The sequence below is a fragment of the Leucopleurus acutus genome (assembly GCF_964270905.1).
Source record: "Leucopleurus acutus genome assembly, chromosome: 12".
NCBI lineage: Eukaryota > Metazoa > Chordata > Mammalia > Artiodactyla > Delphinidae > Leucopleurus > Leucopleurus acutus.
Window position 1 is genome coordinate 47113341 of NC_139154.1, and position 21049 is coordinate 47134389.

The 21049-nt window shown below is 39.4% G+C and overlaps 1 protein-coding gene across 2 annotated transcripts in view; it reads right to left on the bottom strand.

The window, feature by feature from the left end:
• Positions 1-210: 210 nt before the first annotated feature.
• Positions 211-21049, bottom strand: part of ASXL2 (ASXL transcriptional regulator 2) — a 135050-nt gene continuing 114211 nt past the window's right edge. For both annotated transcript variants that reach the window (XM_082852153.1, XM_082852154.1), the window contains 4 exons: positions 20372-20468; positions 17956-18061; positions 14915-15632; positions 211-11362 (listed from right to left, as the gene is read on the bottom strand). In XM_082852153.1, the coding sequence (XP_082708279.1) occupies positions 8879-11362; positions 14915-15632; positions 17956-18061; positions 20372-20468 (3405 nt within the window). In that variant the 3' untranslated portion in view covers positions 211-8878. The remainder of the gene's footprint in view (positions 11363-14914; positions 15633-17955; positions 18062-20371; positions 20469-21049) is intronic.

Below are 21049 nucleotides of genomic sequence, written 5' to 3' on the forward strand. Positions count from 1 at the left end.
TTGAAATACATTCCCTCTTTATGGTTCATGTTGAGTTCTTTAACTCTCTTTGCGTGTTGCCTGAAGAGACTGGCATTCTCTGTAGTACCCAAATTTAGCCAGGACCCAGGGACAACTGTGCAATCAGGTAGGGGAAGGGGAAACAAGCAGGTAAATCATTCAATATGGTGTCTGGTTTCTTTGGAAAAGAAAAGGCACAGTCACTGGAGTAAAACTGTATGCCTTTATTACACATAAAATGAGTCATTAAAATACAGTTTGTCCATGTGCAGAAACATTATTATACATTCAATTCTGAAGGTAGTTTTATACGACCAATAAAAGGAACAGTCTAAAAGTGGGAATAAAGACAAGAGTGAGAAGGAGCTAAAAGGCAGAGCTTTATCTGTCAAAGTGCTAAGGCCTATGTGCACAAAGATTTTAAAGTAAGACCAACATAAGGTCATTTCTTCCATTCTGATTTCTCTTAAGGTATGATGCAATGAGTCACAGAATTAAGACGGGTTTAAAAAAAATAGGTCATAGCACTTATGGCTAAGAGAAAGGTTTTTAATTTCTAGAGTTTCACTTATCATGTACTCTAGATCTTTCATGGGTTCTAGAAATTTCGTGAAGTCTCTAATAACAAACTTGCTCTTCAATCAGTAGTTTATTATCAGAGAACAAATTGTCAGGTCCTGCCCAGCCCAGACTCTGTCTCCTTATGCAACAAGCAGGTGACCAAATTTGAGACTCTGGAAGAGTTTCATTAATTTAAAGCTTGTTCAAAGTGATTACATATAGGTTCAGATGGGGTCACTTCAAATTGCTATGCCTGAAAACCTAAAATGAAAACAACTGCTGACTTGGGGTCCAAGTCCAACTCCAGCATTCCCAAGCTCTAGGTATCTGAAAACATTAGACACTGGTGTTTTGAAAAGAACTGCCCCAAGAAATGTAAAATTTTATGTACCACACTTTCCGTAGGAAGGACATAGACTGTGTGTAAAATAATAGTTACCTTCAGACATTTTGACATTAAATGCATTGCTTTCTTATTGGGCTAATCTGAATTTTAAATATTAAGTATTTAAAAAGGGATCCATGATTAAAGTTAATAAAGTGCTGACTCAAGTTGGTTTAATATAGTATTTATGAGCCAATGTTTGTGTCACTAAGACACAGGTGCACACTCCTAAATCCTGAGCAGTGGCAAAAGCTGTCACTAGATAGACAATATAGTTCAACAGAAAACTATTACTTAGCCCACAAAATGCCTCAAATCAAATTCCATGTTCCACTCATGGCAACTCATTACATTATGGGAACCCAAAACTTAAAAAAAAAAATTCGGTAAAAGGGAAAGAATAATTCCAAGTTTACTTAAATCTATCTTAAATCCAGTCTTGGGTTTACCTTTCTTCTCTCCTAGGCACTCGATAGGTTTTGTAGTCAAGATGAAAGTCAGGATTTAAAAAATTCCCTTTAGTTTCTTTTGAGCTTGAAGAACCAGGAAAGTTGAGTTTGCAGTTATTCTTCAGGACAACCCACTATCTAGTCACAGCCCATCTCCACAGCTCATCATCTCTCTCTTCCAGGGTTAGTCTGTCCTTTTTGTTATAAGGAAATCTTTGTAGGGATTCCCTTTTTAGGTTAAGACTGAAAGATACACAGAGGTATAGAGATTCCTTAGTTTATACAGTCCCTATGAAAGAAACCCAATCTTCTGTTTAATGTCACTAAGTATACGGAAAATACACGATATCTGCCCTCCTAGTTCCTGGACAGAGTTGAGACTGTATTACATGGTGGAATACACCTCATAATTTTTGACTAAAAGGTGAACATGGGTATTTTGGAATACAGAATTCAAGTTGCAAATCCAGTAACCCAGGTAAGGAAAGTTCAATAATAAGCACTGACAAAATACATTCATTTATCCTTTTAAAACCTTTCTACCAGAAAGTCTTAAAGAATTAGGATTTAGGCCACTTTATAAGGGGTAGTGTCCGGCTGAAGCCTCTTTTAATGCAAGTTGTGACTTAGAAGTAGAAAGGAAAAAAAAAGTCAATTCTACAATATTAGAAGAAAAAGAACAGTAATTTTATCCATTATGGAGGGAAAAAGGGGATGAAATATCTCTAACAATTTTAAATGAATACACTTCCTTCTCACCAGTCTATAAGATGAAAATCAAGGTTATGTTTTTTTAATTCCCTTTAGCTTATTTTGGGTTTGACAGGAAAGCTGCATTATTTACCAAATTGTTATTTGAAAGGGTTAGTTGAACATAAGATGAAGCATCTTTACTGACATACTGAACAGTATTCATTGAAAGGGATTGCTTTCGGCCTGATTTTCTCAATTTAGGTATTACCAAGAGATTCCTTGAAATTCTGATTAATCTCTAGATCTTCCAGTGACAGTTGTCAAAAAAAGGTAAATTTTATCAACCTGGCTCAATTCCACACTGTAATTTCATGTAGGGGCAATGCCTTTCTTTTCTTTCTTCATGTTTTGCCAAGTGCCTCAAATGCTTCTATTTCGTAGTTCATTTACTCTTAAACTTCCAACACGTCTTGGGAAATAACGTAGCATATATTACTCCTTGAGCTGTGAACTAGACATGTGCTGTATGGTTACTACTTTTAGGACGACCTTTTACAACTTACATGACTGCTTTTCTTTACCTTTGCTTAACCAGAACCTTAGCACAGTGCTTAGCACATAGATGTTCAAAAGGTATTTGAATTAGTGAATAACATGATTTATGTACAAGAATTAGAAACATGCGAAATTTGATTTGTGAAGACCACTCTTGGTCAACTAGTGTTAAAAGCGATGAACACAGGTTTCTAAGACTCTGTGATGTAAATAAAGGAAAGCCGGGGATCCAAGTTGAAGCTGTGTCGTGACGTACTGCTCTTTCTCGATTAACTGCAGTCCAACTATACCTTAGGGTCCTATGTCATTACCTGAATATGAATTTTACTTCCTATGAGGTAGGAATAAATAACAGTAAGTACATATTAGAAATTGGGGGGGGGTGGTCTTTGTAAACAGTCATCATGAACTGGTTCACACACGTTTAAATATTTCACCTTCATTCGTATCTACCATAATGGGAATTACGAGGATGCAGATGTTCCCTGAGACTTAAAATTTTTCCTTTAGAGATAGTGTATTTTCAGCAAAGATTTAGCGCTGTTCTCTTAGACATCTAAACTATTCTCAATGTCTTTGGGAAGCCCTATGTTTGAATTTTCAATTTTTGAAAAATAATAAGGCCGTCTTTTAAAAAACATTCTTGGGACTTCCCTGGTGGTGCAGTGGTTAGGACTCTGTGCTCCCAATGCAGGGGGCGCGCGTTCTATTCCTGGATGGGGAACTAAGATCCTGCATGCCACAGAGCATGGCCTTATGGGGGGCGGGAAGCATTCTTAAGTATCCTAATTTCCAAAAATTGCTGATTTTATCAGTTAAAATAACCACAACTGAGCAATTGTGGGGAGAACTAGTGAACTACAATTAAAAGTGTTTCATGGGTCATTAAGATATTCTTCAAACTCTGACCTTATTTCCTTTCAGGTCACCAATAAAGTTATATATTATTCATTTTTAAAGAACGGGCTATACGCCTTTATTCCCAGAGACTATCTAGGTATCTTTTTGCTTCCTCAATCATATCCTAAAACTAAATATTTACAATCACAAAATGACTTCTCTTGGACAGCAGGACTCGATTATCTCTAGGTATGGTTAACCTCTCCTAACGTTTTGGTTAAGTCCTCATTTCCACAAACACTCTTCCTGACATTAGGGAGATCAACATTCAAGTTCTCTTAGCCCTTCTATCTCCAGATCAATTGGGAAGGACATAAAACTGGCTACAAAACTCACTTCTCAAAGAAGGGAAACAGAAAAAAACTTTTCTATTATCTTCACGATATTATTTCTTCACATAAACCCTATGGCCTGGAAGGTGGTGGAAGTGAATGTTTGCTAATGAATTATTGACCACTGTGGAGAAAGGAAAACCTATTCCCGCCACCCCCCACCCCGAGATATTTTCTTGCCATTCTTTGTCTTAGAAGCAAACAATGGGCACATTAAAAAACAATGCACTGTGTTTTGTTTTGTTTTGACTTTCCCAGTAACATTAGGTGGTTAGGAGAGAGAACAGTTCAAGGGTGAAAGCACAGAGACAGACATATTAGGAGAATTTAATATTTTTACTAGAGTTCTGAAAGAAATACGCTACCCTGATTTATCACCAAATTCCTCATTTTACTATCTTCTATGCAATCTGTTGGTAATCTTCCAATAGTAGTATAAGACAACAACTGAGGGCCCTTACCCACACCACTTTCACATGTATGTCAGACCTCAAGATGCACCGAAAACTCCAAGGTTTTTATTTCCACTTTAATTATCTTTTACTTAATAATAAAATGAAAAATAAGAATATATGAATACATACAATCTATATACATATATTTATTGCAAATACTTAAAATTCTTATGTAAAATGATTTTTCTATATTTGTGAAAAAATATGACTTTTTAAATGGTGTTGACACCAACTTCTCTGTACATACCCTCAATTCCAATGTTAACAATTCCTTTAAAAAGGCAAAAGACACAAAAGTTTAGCATTTACCAAACCAGTCTGTACAAATCTTTTAGCCAGAAGGAAAAAAAAAATAGCTTGTGGTAAATAAGTCAATTTTCTTTTAAAATAAAAAATAAACTCCAAAACTCTTCCCCTTATTGCATTTTTTTGGAAATAATCTGAGTGTCTTTAGAGTAACTTCCTTTGAAATAATTTGTGCCTTAACAGTGAGGCCCTACATCAAACATACCTTATATGAGAAATTCAAAGTCTCCCACTGTCACTTTTTACATAGATATTAAAATATATATTACTTAAAATATATTACTGGAAAGCTATTTTTAAAATTGATCTTTAATAGTTGTATCAAATGTAAAGCATTAAAAAAAATAAGTAACCAAGAATCTATGAAGGTCTTACTTCCAACTTTAGGAACTGCTTTACCTATTGTCCTCTTTCAATAGGTTATGTAGGTATTGAAACATGGTAGGAAAGATCCCTGCCTATCATCATGTTTCTCGGAGTCTCTTTGGACTATTCTATAAATTGAGCTGCAAACTACCCTTGGCCAAGTTTTTTCACTTAGCACATTGTTGTAATGCAACAGGGAGACTTTTCTCTCCTTGCTGTGAAATCTGTAGGTCACAGAGAAAACAACCCTGGTACTGCTTACTGACAATGAGCTCTAGAAACAAAGAGTGATGTAATGACCAGAGAAGACCCCCTCATTATAACAAATAATTTCACCCAGGAGTTCTTTAAGGACTCTTAGGTGAAGAAAGGCAGTAAGAGCAATTAGGATGGTAAACGGTCCAATTATTAATGTACCAATTTATGCCTTCACCTGGAAGGCAATGACGTCCTCCTTTGGCTATTTAAATCACTCCTAAAATGTCTACACTGTGTGCCTTCCCAGCCCATGTAAGTATGCTTCCCCTGCCCCAAGAAAAATTTCCCGTCTGCCAGACCTTATTCTTAAAGATGTTACATGGGGTACCGCAGACAGCTTCAGTATCTTCAACACAGGGGTTATGTAGGGCAAACAACTCCAGGTTATTTGGCTTTATTTTCTGTTTAATAGGATGGAGAATTTTAATAAAAATTCTTTAAAATTTAGGGAGTCTTCTCTACTAGACAACTTAGAACATTCCCAAGTAAGACTGAGATGATATATTGTTAATGCCACCTCCCCAAGGTGACCTGAAGTGGAAGGTTATCTGAAGGCTTGAGAAGCATACCCTGGAGGCATAAGCATCAGGCATAATGCCTGACTAGTCACTGGAAATAGTGCAACTTAATACCATAAAAATAAGCTTAGCACTTATTAGAAACATTTCAGACAGAACTGAAAGGTAAAGTAACTGAAAACCTAGGATAAAAACTGCTTTAAAGGTACTGGAATACCACATTCTAATAATTGAAAGGTTTTCTTGTTCCTACTGCTTCATTTTCAAAAGGGCCAGATTGTAATTTTTTTTTTCTTCTCAGCTCAGTCAGCACAAGATGAATGACCTTCTATGTGAAACCGTTTTGAAACCGATAGATTGCATTCAATTTTCTACCAATCTAAGAGAATCTAACTATTCTCTCATTTAGTCAAGAGTGAGGCAGTGTACCTAGTTGACGATTTATTGAATATTTTATTAGCTGGGTATTATCTGTAAAGAGAATCTGGTGAATAGTAATGCTTAGGACCTATCTGCAAGAGCCTGGGTCAAGATGAATAGGCACGATATGGTTTGCTCTCTAAATGGACTTGAAAATCCCTGATGCCTTTCCTCCTTTCCTGGTTAGTCTGTCCATCCTCAGATTAAGAGAACCATGGAGGAGAGACTTTCTATGATAGGAAAGGTGTGAAGAAGAAAAATCATTTTGAAAAACCAAATTGGTTAACTCGTGCTCACCGTGGGGTCAGTTCTGAAACAGTCAACCACTTCCGGCAGCAGACCACCCCTCAGTCCTGCCACTCAAGTGGGGAGTGAGGAAGCTGGGAATGGAGAGTTTTAACTAGCAATAGGTCTTTTTAACACCCCCTGGGATTACCCAGGGCACTGAAAGTTTGGGAACAGAACCATGGCTTCTGACTCCTACTGGTTATTGGCTGGAGAACTTGCTCCTTATCCCTGGATCCTTACAGATTTCTTACCTCTTAGCTATGTGTGTGCTGGAAGAAAAAGGGAAGTTAGAAGGACATCAAATTATCTTGGTTGAAACTAGAACACAGATATTAATCCTATATTTGCTTTGGGCCACAAAAAACTCAGAAACAAAAAATAAAAAATAGAAGTAAATAGTTTCTTATGGGGTTTGAAAGTATTAAAAGAGTGTATGTATAATGCAGGAGGTGAGGTAGGGAGGGGTGGGTAGCAGAATGGGTGCAAAGCTAAGATTACTACTGCCTACTTGCCCCTAATCTGGAATGTGACTTAGTTAACGAGTCTGAACTGTTCTGCAGGGGGCTTCCCTGGTGGCGCAGTGGTTGAGAGCCCGCCTGCCAATGCAGGGGACACGGGCTCGTGCCCCGGTCCGGGAAGATCCCACATGCCGTGGAGCGGCTGGGCCCGTGAGCCATGGCCGCTGAGCCTGCGCGTCCGGAGCCTGTGCTCCGCAATGGGAGAGGGCACCACAGCGAGAGACCCGCGTACCGCAAAAAACAAACAAACAAACAAAAAACTGTTCTGCATTTTGTATATATCACATCCTGAATATTAAGTACAACTATGACTGTACTAGGTTGCACTAATAATGTATGTCCTTTACATACGTGAAATTAGGAGATTTGCAATCAATATGCAAATGATACACATTGACAATCCCCAACTTTTTAATACCGAATTCTGGTAAATTGTAGATTTATTTTAATGTTCTTTAACCATGACCTAAATGTATGTACTCAAAAATTCTTTAGTCACTAGAGACAGAATTCAACATAAAGGAAACAAAAAATAAACAAAAACAAAAATTTGCAGCTGATTTCTTTTCCTTTCTAGATGTTTCCTAAGTCATTCATTAAAGCCCCTTTACATTAGAAATTTCTAGTGTGTAGAGAGCAGTAGTCCAAGAAAGGGGACATGTTTTCTAAAACAGGAAAAGTGTCTGACTTTTACGGTGTGTGTGTGCGTACGCACACGTGTATGTTCAGAGTAATATATAAGATTACCCCCATATTCCTCAGATGCCTGGGAGGTCAAAACAGGTTTAACAGAATGGGCAAATGTGGTATTAATGAGTTTTTCTACCTGTAGCAACAGCTAACTGTAGAACATTAGGTAACAGGTTGGGAGAGAAGAGGATGAGAGGGGCTACTTTGTTTCTAGTGTTAAAATTGTTTTCCAAAGTTCTTTATGTTCAGTTCAACAGTTTCTGCACCTTTACTCTGCTTACCCAACAAAACACATAGTTCAAATCACCCTATCACTAACACTTTTCTGTTAATTTCATACTATTATTTCAAACTTGTTTGTAAGCTCCCACGAATGACTAAATCCTCGGAGATTATTGCTGGAATTACTGCCCTGCACAGGTGATGGTAACCCAAGGGGCCCCGCGAGGCAAACTTTCCATGGACCACGCACGCTGCTTCAGGGCAAGGGAGTGGGATTAGGGAACAGCAGGGATCCACAAACTGCAAGCAGAGTGCCTGGCAATAGTACTCGTTTATGGAAGCCAAGAACCAAGTCAGAATTTTCAGAGTCTCAAGTACTGCCTGTGAAATTAATACCTCATCAAAAATTTCAACTTGAGAAGGTTCCATCTAAGGTAAAGGGACTGAGTAAACCCTGAATCCAAATCCTGTGAAGGCTGAATAACCTACGTACAGCCTGCGGTCAAGACATAATCAACATGAGTGGTCATTTCTTCAGACCATTCCCTCACTCCTTTCTTTTCCTAGCCTCTTAAGAAAGGGCAGAAGGGAAATCGCTTCCTTTCACCATGCATGGCATTAAACTTTTCAAAGTCACATGAAGTGGAACATCAATCTGAAGTCAAAGTAATACATTATTACCTAAACACCTGGAAAAATGTTAAAACAAGATGTGACATATTTACATGATTTTGTAAGTGCAAACTTGTCACAAATTCACAAAGTCTTGACTTGGACTTACTATACAAGGTGCTTTTCCTCTAAAATGTAAGATCTGTACTCTGTATTCCTGATTAAGTAACACTTGTCTCTTAAGACAACTGAAACCTAGTTTATTTCTGTGATTCCAAAAGAACTCAAAAACCACATCTGTCAACCCTTCCCCCTTCCTGCCTTCTTTACAGTGTGTTCTCCCGGTCTCATTACCGAACGACAAGGCAGGAGACACACAGTTTGGAGGGGCCAATGCAATCATCGTGGCAGAAGGCTCCACACCCCTTGCACATGATCATGGCTTTCAATCGGCAGTAACATTTTGAAGGTGTGTCCTCTATGCTGTTCTCTTCAGGAAAGGCCTGAACAGGAATGGTCTGGCCGTGGTTGCTGGGATTCATAGCTTGGCTAGCAGGGATGGTTGTGACAGTCACTGAAAAGGACATGACATCACCGACATTGCTAGATACCTGGCTACAGTCAGGCATCCCCGGTACAGCAGAGTTATGGTCCATGTCCGATGAGGTGGAGACGTTGATCATGCCTCTGTAGCTTGGCCCAATCTGTGTGGGGCTTCCATACAGCTTTGGGGTTTGCAGTGGTGGAAGGAGTAGAGACTGATGGGTAGGGCTGTCTGCAGGTAGAGGAAGAGCAGTAGAATTGAAAAGCTCAGGGCTGCTCCGCATGGTCTTACCTCTCACTGCGTGAGCCATCTGCTTCTGTGCTGCCTGAATAAAATCTCTGGCGAGGGTCTTCTCATCAAATGTTTGGCCTCTAGTGAACAGGTAATTTTCCTTGCTTAAAGTGGTTTGCTCAGGCACTGGCATCTCTGCCTTCACATTCTTTTTAGCTGAACAATCACTGGTGGATAGGGTTTCTCTACTGTGGGGTCCTGAACTTGCTTCACACTTGCCAGAACTCTGGGAAGCCTGCGGCTCCTCCTTCACCATGACAGATTCTTGCTCATCACCAGTACTTTCCTCATCAGTATCATCTTCTTTACCGCTGCTACTATCTCCTGCTGCATTTTTACAATCTGTATATCCCATCTTCAAGGCCTCAGTGGGGCTACTTAGACAAAATCGGTCTTCGGGGTTTACAGAATGGGTCCTCCTAAGGCTCTCTGAACCCCGGCCATAGGTGGAAATGTTAAGTAAGTAGTGACCTGCCATGGCAGGCTTGGATGTCCTTCTGCCAGCAAAACCCAGCATAAACCTCTGGCTTGTGGAGATGTCCTCTAACTGGAAACCTGAGTGAGTGAAGTTGAACTGGGAGGGCTGCACAAACGAGAGAACATTCTGCCTCCGAACCCTTTGGATGAGTGTCTGAAGGATCTGATCTTGGGTTGCTTTACTTAGTCCTTCTTGGTATTGGTGTGTGTCAATGCTAGTGTCCCTTAGATCCTTACCTGAAAAGAGCTGAAGGGGTCTTGGAACCTGGGGGAGCTGCTTACTTTGCAAACTTTTACCCAGTTGCTGTGTAGCTGGATGGGACTGTCTCTCATTAACTTCCTCTCTGGTGCTATTTTCTGTTACGCTGGTACCTGCGAGTGCTCCTATTATCATCCCCTTTTCCTCTTTTGTAGTTAGTGGAACAGTTTTCATTTCAACTTTGGTGAGAGGTTTAGGCAGAATTTGCTCCAGGGGAACATCTTTGCCTTGCAGCAGCTGAGTTACCAAAGGATTATTAGCAGGGATATTAGAGCTTGGCCTTGAAATGGGTCCATTCATACTTGAAGAAGCTCCTGGGGTTTTAAGGCTAGAAGCTGCTGGCAAAGTGCTCGAGGATGGAGCTGATCCAGTAGGTGCTATGGTTACAACGACCTGGGGTACAGGAAGCTTCTCTAAAGAGGCTGTTGCTAATAAAGATGTTAAAGGGGAGGGAGTCATGTCCACTGAAGCACTAGCACTTATCTCTGCTGAGGCTGGAGGGTTTGGTGTATTCTTACTAGAACCTGCTTTGGGCTCAACTGTGCCATCGACTGCCAAATGAACAGGTGAGGCACCTGCGATTAGAGCAGGATCTGCTGGAGTAGGAGGTGCTTTCTCCTGCCTACCATTACTGGGCCCTTGTGGGTGGCTAAGAGAGGCCACCGTGGCTGCCGCCCTGGTGGGGTTCAGTTTTTCATTACTTACTTTCCCTAAAGCTGGTGGGGGTGTGTTAGCGTGGGCTGGTGACGGGACACTTGAGCACGCTCCACTGATGGCAGATGGTGGAGGCACTGAGGAGGTTTGCTGTAGTTGTGCTCCAGAGACACTGTGAGACTGTGCCTGGCCTGGGGTCTTGGTCTCAGATTGGGGCTGAGTCTCTGGACCACAGGGTAAAAGCTCTCTCGTACCTCCCCTGCTTCCAGTTCCTGCCAGTTCCAGTGTGGGGCCCTTTCCAGTTTCACTGACTCTGTTTGAGTCTGGACTCCCTCCTCTAGCAGTTCTCCTTTCAGCCCCCTCTCCTGGACCTTGTCCACCCCCTGGGCCAGGTCCTGGAATGGTCCCTCCAACTGAGGCGGCTGCAGCAGCTGCGGCTGCAGCAGCAGCTGCTGCCCTCTGTGCTTTGACCAGCTGGGCTTTTGCTTTGATGTCTGCGAGAGTTCTGGCTCCTGTTCTGTTAGGACTAGTGATGGAGATTGGAAAACGAGCCCTGGGAGAGACCTGCGATGTAGGAAACGGCATGGGGGAGATTCTGGAGACCGGGATCTGAAAGAATTAGGGGGGAAAAAAAACAACAGAGCTTAGTTTTCATTTATAAGAGCAATCAAACTTCATTAACACAAATTCTGAGTAGGGTGAACCCTATGACAAGGACGGGAAGCCTGTGACTAAGAGACCAAACCATGGGGACAGCCACAAAGGTTTGTCTCCAGGATCCTTTCACTTCCTCTACTGGTGCCAAGGACTCCCCTCCCTCGACATCCACTCCCACCCCAAAGCCTCAAACCTCTTCTTACAACACAGCTCTCTCTTAATGTCATGACTACTCATAACAGCTGATCATTTAAGATAGAGACCTTTCTATGGTATCTACATTTTAAAATGTGTGTAAAAGCGAGAAGACAGAAACAGAAGAAATAAAGAAGTAGCACACCATTACTGTCTTTTACTTCTTGGCTTTACTACCGAGGTCCAGAGGAAAATTCTTGTTCTCTTCTCTTTTACACACGCACACTTGCACAGCTAAGCATATAGGCTGAATTACCTCAAATTACAGAGGCTTCTAAACTGCACTGGAAGGAAGACAGTGTGTGATCCACTCTGCCCACCCACATGACGGGGTATGTATATAATGTCTGTAATGTTAACCAATGTCATTCTCACCCCCTGCTGGCATTATACTTATCTGTGGAGCTTTTAAAAAATATACATCCTCTCAGTCCTGTCCTTAAAATTACAAATTAGAACTCCTAGAGAAAAAATGCATTTCTAGAAATTTCTTACGAGATTCTGATGCATCATTAGGTTTGAAACCACTGATTTTCATATCATAAAATATTATACCTGAAAGGAATCTGACTCCTGTTCAAAACAATACTTTGAAAGCTACTGGAATTAAGTAGAATGAACCAGTATCTGGGCCTTTCTAATAGTTGGAAGAATTTAAAAGAGCAAATAACTGTTACAGATGTCCCAGGACATGTAATTAAAAACATATTAAGCCGCTGAGCTCTAAGAAAATGCATGTCATCTTTCTGGAACTCCTTAAATTGAGACTAATAAAGTCACTAAAGATTTTTCATTATCTGCAATACCCATTTCTAAAAAGGTCAGCAGCAGTCCTGAAGAATTCTCTGTCATTCAGAAGTCAGACCTCTAGGATTCTGTAACACCTGTCACAAAGCCCACATATTTCTCATCATGAGATATACTCAATCTCTCTCTTAAAGCTGAAATCTACTTTACATCCAACTGCACACAGTATTTTAGAAGCTGCCCAGAATAAGAAAGACGCAACTGTTGCCCCTTGGTAATACCATCTAGCAGAGACAACTAATAGGGGAAAAAACAGATAAAACTAGAAAATTAAAAACAAGAAAGTAAAAAGCACAGTTGTGCAGGGGAATCATATATAGGGAACAAGCAACCTTACATTAGAATACTCTTGAGAATAACAACATATCCAGCACAATAAGGGATACCTATCATAATGACTGAATATCATTAATAACATGTTGATTAAATAAGGACAATCCTTAAGAGTGGTTAAAATAAAAAGTTTTAATGCTTAAAAATGAGAATTTTCAGTTATTTAGGTAACTAGTCCTATTACCCGTTTATATAGAATAAATGAGATGTTATATATTTTTTTTAAAGTACAAAAACCACACAAGCTTTCTAGGCAATGATAACAATTCAACAATTTAACTTATTGAGAAGCCCTACCCTGGTATAGCAAAGGAATTAGATTCTTTCTGTTATAATTGTATACTGAATGGAAAATACATAATGTCTGTTTGAGTTGTCCATCTCTCTATATACATATATGTACACATTTTATATTGTAGATATGCATATATAAAATAGATATATGTGCATATATAATCTTATACACATATACATATATAACATTTGTAATAAAATTCAAATTTTGTTTTCCTATTTAAGTTTTGTTTAAAAGATTTTGTTCTGTTATAAATTACATTAAGCTTTGTCTAAGAAAATGGGATTTGAGATAAGGTCTAAGGTAAGAGTGTTACTAAAGCAACTTCTGGTGGAAAGTTTTTGGGGAAATGAGAAAGAAGTAAAAGAAAGGAAAGAAGTTAAATAACATTAACTTGGTCACAATGGATTTAAGTTTTCAGTGTAGAGTCTCTTTGGATTAGCAGAAAGATGAGGAAATAGAAATGATGGTTCTTACCCAGCGTCATTTATATAAAGTAAAACCTAGACTATAACTCAGCTCTCAGGTTTAGAGATAAGTTCTAACTGACACCCATTAAAGAAAGGTTTCTCATATTTTTATAAGAAGAATACAAGTGATTATCATAAAACTCAGAATCTCTAGCAAAGCATGACAGTGTATGCTAATGGTAGAAAAATATCAAAAAAAAAAGAAAAAGAAAAAGAAAAAAGGAGAGATTCCTAAGTGCTGCAATCACAAATCTTAAAATTAAAAAGTAATGAAGAACATCATACTATTATGGTGCAAAATGAGAGAGAGAAGTCTCACAGTGCATGAAACAGGTCAAGTACTAGTAACTGAGTGTTTCCAAGGGATATTCCCAGGTGGGACTTTGGTTAGTCTAAGTTGAATAAAAAAGGGAAAAGAGTATTTCTATTTGGCTTATTTTGTTTTACTTATATTCTAATGTGAATGAATGCTACCCAGTGCCTGGGTTCATAGTAGACACAACAGTGTTAATAAATACTATTAATAAAATTAAGAATGAACTGCAAACTGATATTAGGCACAAGCCCAAGTACACACTAAGGTAGTGACACTGCTATAGAAATTTAAAAGATCTGATATGCAGCAATATAGGGCTAAAACACAAGTTAATCACATATCCTAAGCAGTAGAGCTTAGCAAGGCTATTCCATCTTACTAAGGTCCCTCAAGTGACCAGTGGTGACTCATGGCAGCCACACACATTTCCTTTAAAAGGTTGGAACTAAAAGGTAGTTCCAGGCTCTCAGAACATCAAATCAGTTATGGCAGCAATAATTAACACATTATTGACCGGGGATTTTTGTAGAAACTAATGCCTGTGGCCGTAATATGTCTCCAGTCAATAAAGTGTTAAATATCATGGCTCTTGATACAAAGATGTGATCTCTTAATCACATCAATGACCTCCTCCTGTTTATTATTATACTTATTATTTTGTCACATGAGACAAAATACTTTCCATAACTGTCTTAAAATACAAGAGTAGCCAGCAGGGGTGTGGGTGGGGGTGGACTGCATTAGATATTCAGATATCTGAATAAGTATTCAAACCCCAAAAAGGATCTGTGAGGACGCAGTTCTTTTATTTATGATTTTTTTTTATTGGAATACAATTGCTTTACAATGTTGTCTTAGTTTCTGCTGTAGAACAAAGTGAATCAGCTATATATATACATATAAGGATGCAGTTCTAAATGCCTATTTCTTAATAATTTTACTCGTGTATGACCACAGTTACATGCATATCAAATATATACAACTGCTTCTGCATTAAGAAATACCACAAATATTTGAAACTTAGTAGGTACAACCAAACACTTAGTGTTCAGACCATCTTTCTTTTTCAATTCTTCCCGTTCTCTTACCTTGAGAGGTGGTACTTTCCGCACCTGGAACCTGTCCCCTCTACTGAGAAAGGGCTGTGGGGAGACTGGAAATGGCTGCTGGTGCTGGCGATCCTCAGTGACACGTGGTCTCTTCTCCCAGCTTGTAGGGGCCTCTTCTTGGGTGACAGAAGGTTTCCTCTTGAGGTTTTCTGGGCTGTGATCAGCCAGAGCTGATGGAGGCTCTTTCATAGTGGTCTCCTGTAGACCTGCTTCTACTATGGGCTTCACTACTGTTGTTTCTACCCCAGGGCTCTTGGGTTTGCTCAGGGATGTAACTAAAGCTTCTTGGCTTTCATTTTTATTATAATTTGAAGTTGTAGTGAGATGACTCTCTTTCTCAGACTTCTGTTCAGCAGAGGCAACTGGCTTTTGCTCCAAGAGAGCCTCATCCTTTGGGCACTTGATGGGAGGGACGCTGCTAAGCTCATCTGTATTGGGAGCTGAGGAAAGCAGGGGCTCTGGGGATTTGGACTTTGGCTGCATCTTATCTTGGCTTTCATGCTCTTCTTTTCTGACTGGTGATGGCAGCTGTAGTACTTCTTCTTTAGACACTAACTGGGGAATTACTGAGACTATATTGACAGGAGAGGCCTCTGAAGGAAGCATGGATTTTGGCTGCTCAGCTGGGGTTTTCTTTACTTTGGGGTCGTTGGGTGAAGCTGTCAATTTCTTTGAATCTTCAAGGCTCAGGCCAGAACTAAAAGGCGGAAGAAAGAAATATTGTAGTTGAGAAATGGCCTATGTTATTGAATATGAGATAACGGTGTATGGCAATGCCTAGAAGAACCTGTGACACTTAGTAGGTAATTTTCATATATCATCTTCACTATTATTAATATTAGTGAAGGGTCTGGAGCCAGAGTGCCTGGATTCAAATCCTAGCTCTGATACCTACTATCCATGTAATAAGTAAGTGACTAGCCTTCTGTATCTCAGTTTCTTTAATTGTACGTTGTTGCTATTATGAGTAACTAAATTAATGCATGTACACTACTTAGAATAGCACCTAGCACATAATAAAAGCTCAATATAATGTTAATTATTATTACTTCTGCTTACAAAGGGGCTACATTGCCTAGAGGCATGGATCACAGACTACCCACAGAGAAGTTAAAGAAGACAAAGACCCATGTGCCCTGGGACTGTGGGTTTGGACGGTGATCAGCTCTACTCTGCAGTACCTGTAGAAAGGCTGGCCCAAGAAATCTAAGGGACCCAGGGGAGACAGTAGGAGAGCTGGCTGTCAATATTCGCTAGAGGTTGAAAACGAGAACTCTGAGTTTTTGGAAAGCCTGTTTAAATTTCACTTGGTATAGCTCTAAAATTCTGAGATCAAGTGCCTCTGAGCTATCCTGGGAGTGAAGACCAAGTGAGACTTCCACAGTGTGGCCTGGCTAAGAGCTAGGCTACCCTGTAGGGGTCACTAGAGACTCCTCCTACAACAAGCAAAAACAAGATAGCCCTCTTTGGTGACTTCAATAATCAGTACCGCACCCCTGAGATGGAATGGCTGAGGACAAATCTGGACAGTAATCAAATATAGTCCTTCCAAAAAGCTGGCAAAAAGTAATAGCTAAAAACAGAAAGACCCAAGAATGGCTGTAATGCTCCATCTTATAAGGAGGGAATGAACAATATTTATGGAATAACTGCTGCCTATAAAAATGGTCTAAATGTATTCACCCTCATTTCTGTAGAAAAGCTCAAAGCTCATACCAAGAAGGTAGAAAAATTGGTGTACGGCGCTCTTCATCTCATTAAGAATCACTTCTGAAATGACCATGAAGGGGATCAATGAACACTACATGGAGATAAGGAAAAGAGCCATTCGTTCTCAAGCTATGGTTATGGAGTATCCTTAAAGGCTGCCATTAGGTAGGAAGGGAGACTAATAGACAATTAAAACTCCGGTGTTCAATTCTATTTCAAACAATACAGCTCCACTGTCATCTATTTAAGTGTCCCCATTCAGGTTTTTTTTTTTTTTGGCTGCACCGCATGGCTTGTGGGACCTTAGCTCACTGACCAGGGATTGAACCCGGGGCACAGCAGTGAAAGCTCTGAGTCCTAACCACTAGAACACCGGGAAAATCCCATTAAGATTTTAAGATTTTTTTCTGTTAGGAAAAAAACTGACTCAGACTATATAGCCCCTTGAGAAAAGGGTCTGTATCTTGTTTCAGCTATGAATATCTCCCAGTGCCTTCTACAGAAGAAAGGCTGTTTAATTACACGTTGAATACAATGGTCCATATTACAGGATTCCTTAGTGATTCTGGATAAGTTACCCTATTGTGGGATAACTGACTACAATAAAAAATATACAGAACTTCAGTATTCTTACGTATTATAAAGTTACTGGAAGAAAAACCAATCTATTCAAAGTAAGGACTCTAATTCAAGATAATAAAATCTTTTTTTTTTTTAATAAAAAAAAAGAAACCACACCATCTACAATGGTAATGTGTTAAGAGTCAAGGACTGGGACTTCCCTGGTGGTCCAGTGGTAAAGAATCTGCCTTACAATGGAGGGGACACAGGTTTGATCCCTGGTCAGGGAGCTAAGATTCCACATGCTGCGGGGCAACTAAGCCGGTGCGCTGTAACTAATGAGCTTGGGTGCCTCAACGAGAGAGCCCGTGTGCTCTGGAGCCCATGCACCCTCGAGCCCATGCGCCACAACTAGAGAGAGAAAAACCCGCACGCCACAACTAGAGAGAAGCCCGTACACCACAAGGAAGAGCCTGCACACAACAATGAAGAACCCATGCACCACAACTAAGACCCGACACGGCCAAATAAATATTAAAAAAAAAAAAAAATGTCAAGGATTATGAGTAATCCAACTCTGTGTACCTAAGATTCGTAAGAAAAAAATATTTTTCTTGGTAAAAAAGAACTAGTGGAAAAAAATGAAGGAAATTGCAGACTAGATTTTCTGGAAAGGTAATAAGATGAAGCACCACATGACGTATGTATAGGAATTAACACTGGTTTATAGAACCTGTCTTGATATTTACCTCTGACCATAGTAGCTTTCAAAAAATTGTTCTTTCCAAGGCTCTACTTTTTTCTCCTTCTCAATCTCTTGTCGAATTCTCACCTGCATCTCAGGTGTAAACTCACCTGTATGTACCAAGGGGGAAAAAAAAAGATATTCAATAGAAATATGCTATTTGCTACTTTCAACTATTTGTAAATCATGACAGACTCATGCAGGAGTCAGAATACTATCACATGAAAGTAACAGAAATTCCCCAAAATTCCTCATTGTAAGGGGAACTACCTAGGAGCCGTCAGGTGAAATAAAAACCCTTGCACGCCACTCCATGTAGTTGCCAGTGAGCAGCTGAAGTTAACTGGCCACTTCTCTGGGCCTTCCTTGTAGCAACCCTCACCTCTGCTTCAAATATCATAGTCCCTCTAGATTTCTTACAAACCTTGAGTCTGTCATTTCTTTTCCACTGGAAAAATAGTCATCTGGTCATAGGCTTTCAGTAACTAATGCCACTGGACACTTTATTATTAAAAAGTTCTGTTTCTCCAAGGCAACCTGTGTTTTAGGCCTTTTAGCTCTAACTGCATAATGAACAGTTATGGCCCTGCTTAAAGACATTTGAGGTTCCAGTAAAAAGGTAGGTAGTAGGAATTCCCTGGTGGCCCAGTGGTTAGGACTCTGTGCTTTCACTGCCGTGGGCCCAGGTTCAATCCCTGGTTGGGGAGCTAACATCCTACAAGCCGCACGGTATGGCAAAAAAACAAAAAAAGTAGGGAGTTATTTTGGAGGTGTCAGTTTTCTAATTGTTCCAGAAACTGTACGAGTCTAGTGCCCTAGCAACAAGACACTCAATATGCCAAAGACCCAGCTGCTCTGAATATGCCATTTATTTTCAAAACTACCAACCACACCTCAATTCTTCCCACGCCATCAGCAGAGAACAATGAATGTGCTTGGTAGGCCATCGTCAAACCTGTGACTCAGACAGGCTGTTTTTTTATTCTCTAATACCCAGGACATTAGAGAATAAGAAGTGGAAATGGCAGATTTGAAGTTTAAGACCTCCTGGGGGTAAGAAGAGGGAAAGGAAAAGTGTTAGAGGACAGTGGATATCACAGTCCTAGGCATACGAGTGGGAGAAGAGGGATCTGGCTGTCAGAATCCAACCCAGAACTTCTGAATTTCTGCTCTTTGGTTGTGTCTACTGTGCTTGATAGAATAAGGAATAAATAGTATTGAATTCTGTTCACATGTATACAGTGTTCAAAGTTTTTGCTGCTCACGAAATATGATCGCATGACTATAGGTATAGCAGTGACTGGTCATATGCAAAAAAAAAAGTAACATAATAATCAAGGTATCACTGTTGATAATATCTACTTTTAAAAGTTGGGGAGTAGGGAACATAAATCCAAATTATTCTAAAAGAAAGTACTGGTAACAGGTATGTTTTAAAGTGCTCATGTGATTCTGACTCAGAAAAAGGGGGTCTCTGCTCAAGGAAATCTTTAAGAAAGAGAAAGGTTGAAAGTAATCAGTAAGAGATCCCTTCTACACAGAATTTGCCCTGAAAAGAAAAACAGGAAGGGAAAAGTCAACAACTACTGTGAAAAGTAGAGATATTAAAAAAACCCACTGAAGTGCAGGCAAAACAAAATCATTGTTTTTGGGGCCCGGATGTCTGTATTTTAAAAAAATACCACAAGTGATTATAATGAGCAGTCAGGGTTAAGAACTGCTAATAGTGACCGATACTACATGCTACGCAGTCAATCAATCACTTTTTTATGCTTTGTAATATACCCTCTATAAATCTGTTAGATCAGAATTAGAAACACGGCAAAGCAGTAACCACAGGTAGCAATTCTTGATCATAACCTGTATTTATTAAAATGCTCTGGCTGCTACTGAACTGTATGCTGCAAATGGGTGAATTTTACAGTACGTGAAACATTTCTCAAAGCAGTTTTTTAAAAAGTGCTTAGTTTTTTAGATTCTTTTTACTGTTAGTTTCATTGAGATTGGGCAGCAAGAAAGAAGTTATCTCACTGCTTACCAAACCATGATTCACAGCACCATAAAATAACTCTAATTCTATATTCTGCTTATTAAAATTTCAATTCTTAGGCATTAAGCTAGAATTAATGAAACAGAATCTTTAGGAATAGGGCCTAAAAGTCCATATATTTTTTAGTTTACCAGGTGACTTTAAACCCTTAAAGAAACATGCTGCTGAACTCCTCCTGGAGCCAAACCTGGTTACATGCTCTAAATAAAAGTCTAGCAATGTGTTTCACATAGAATAGCTAGTTCTACCTTATGAAATGTTCTATCTTTTGCTTTCCAAAACTGGGCAAATACCCACTGAGGCTCAGAGGTGCAAATATGCCCTCCAAGTGCATACACATCCTAGGAGACACGTAAAGTTGAACACTTACCTTCTGAAAGTCTTTCCTTCCAGCCTTGGGCTGCTGAAGTGAAGAACTCATTATTAAGGGCTGAGCCATTTAACTTCATCAGACCATCTGGACCAACCTGGGTCAAAGAATAAGCCACAGAAAGCTTAGAAAGAAAGCCAATTGTATCATGTGGAATTTGATGTTCCTGTCCTTTTAGAAAAGAATGTGGGTAAGTCAAATTTTACAGAAACATGACTGTATCATACCATGCTGCTTATTATGGACACTTCTATTTTATAATGCAATATTATTTTTTTTCTAAAAAACTTCTTTCCTGTTTACCTCTCCTCCCTTCTTCCTCTCCTTTCAATTCCATTCCCCACTGGTTAATTATACTCAAAGAATCATCTGCAAACAAATACATATATAAGAGGTTTTTTCTGAGAGGTTCATTATTTGTTTTACAAAACTGTGACCAAGTTACATGCACTACTCTGAAACTTACTTTTCTCACATAATACAAGTGGAAGTCTCTCCAACTCAACTGGCATAGTTTTAGCTCCTTTATAATAGCTGCAGATTGTTTCCCTGTATCAATGTCCCTCAATACATTTACCAATGTCCTGATCATAAACATATATTTTGTTTCCAGTGCTTTCCCATAATCAACAAAGCTGCAATAAGCATTCCAGTAAAGATGAATATACTAGTGCTTTT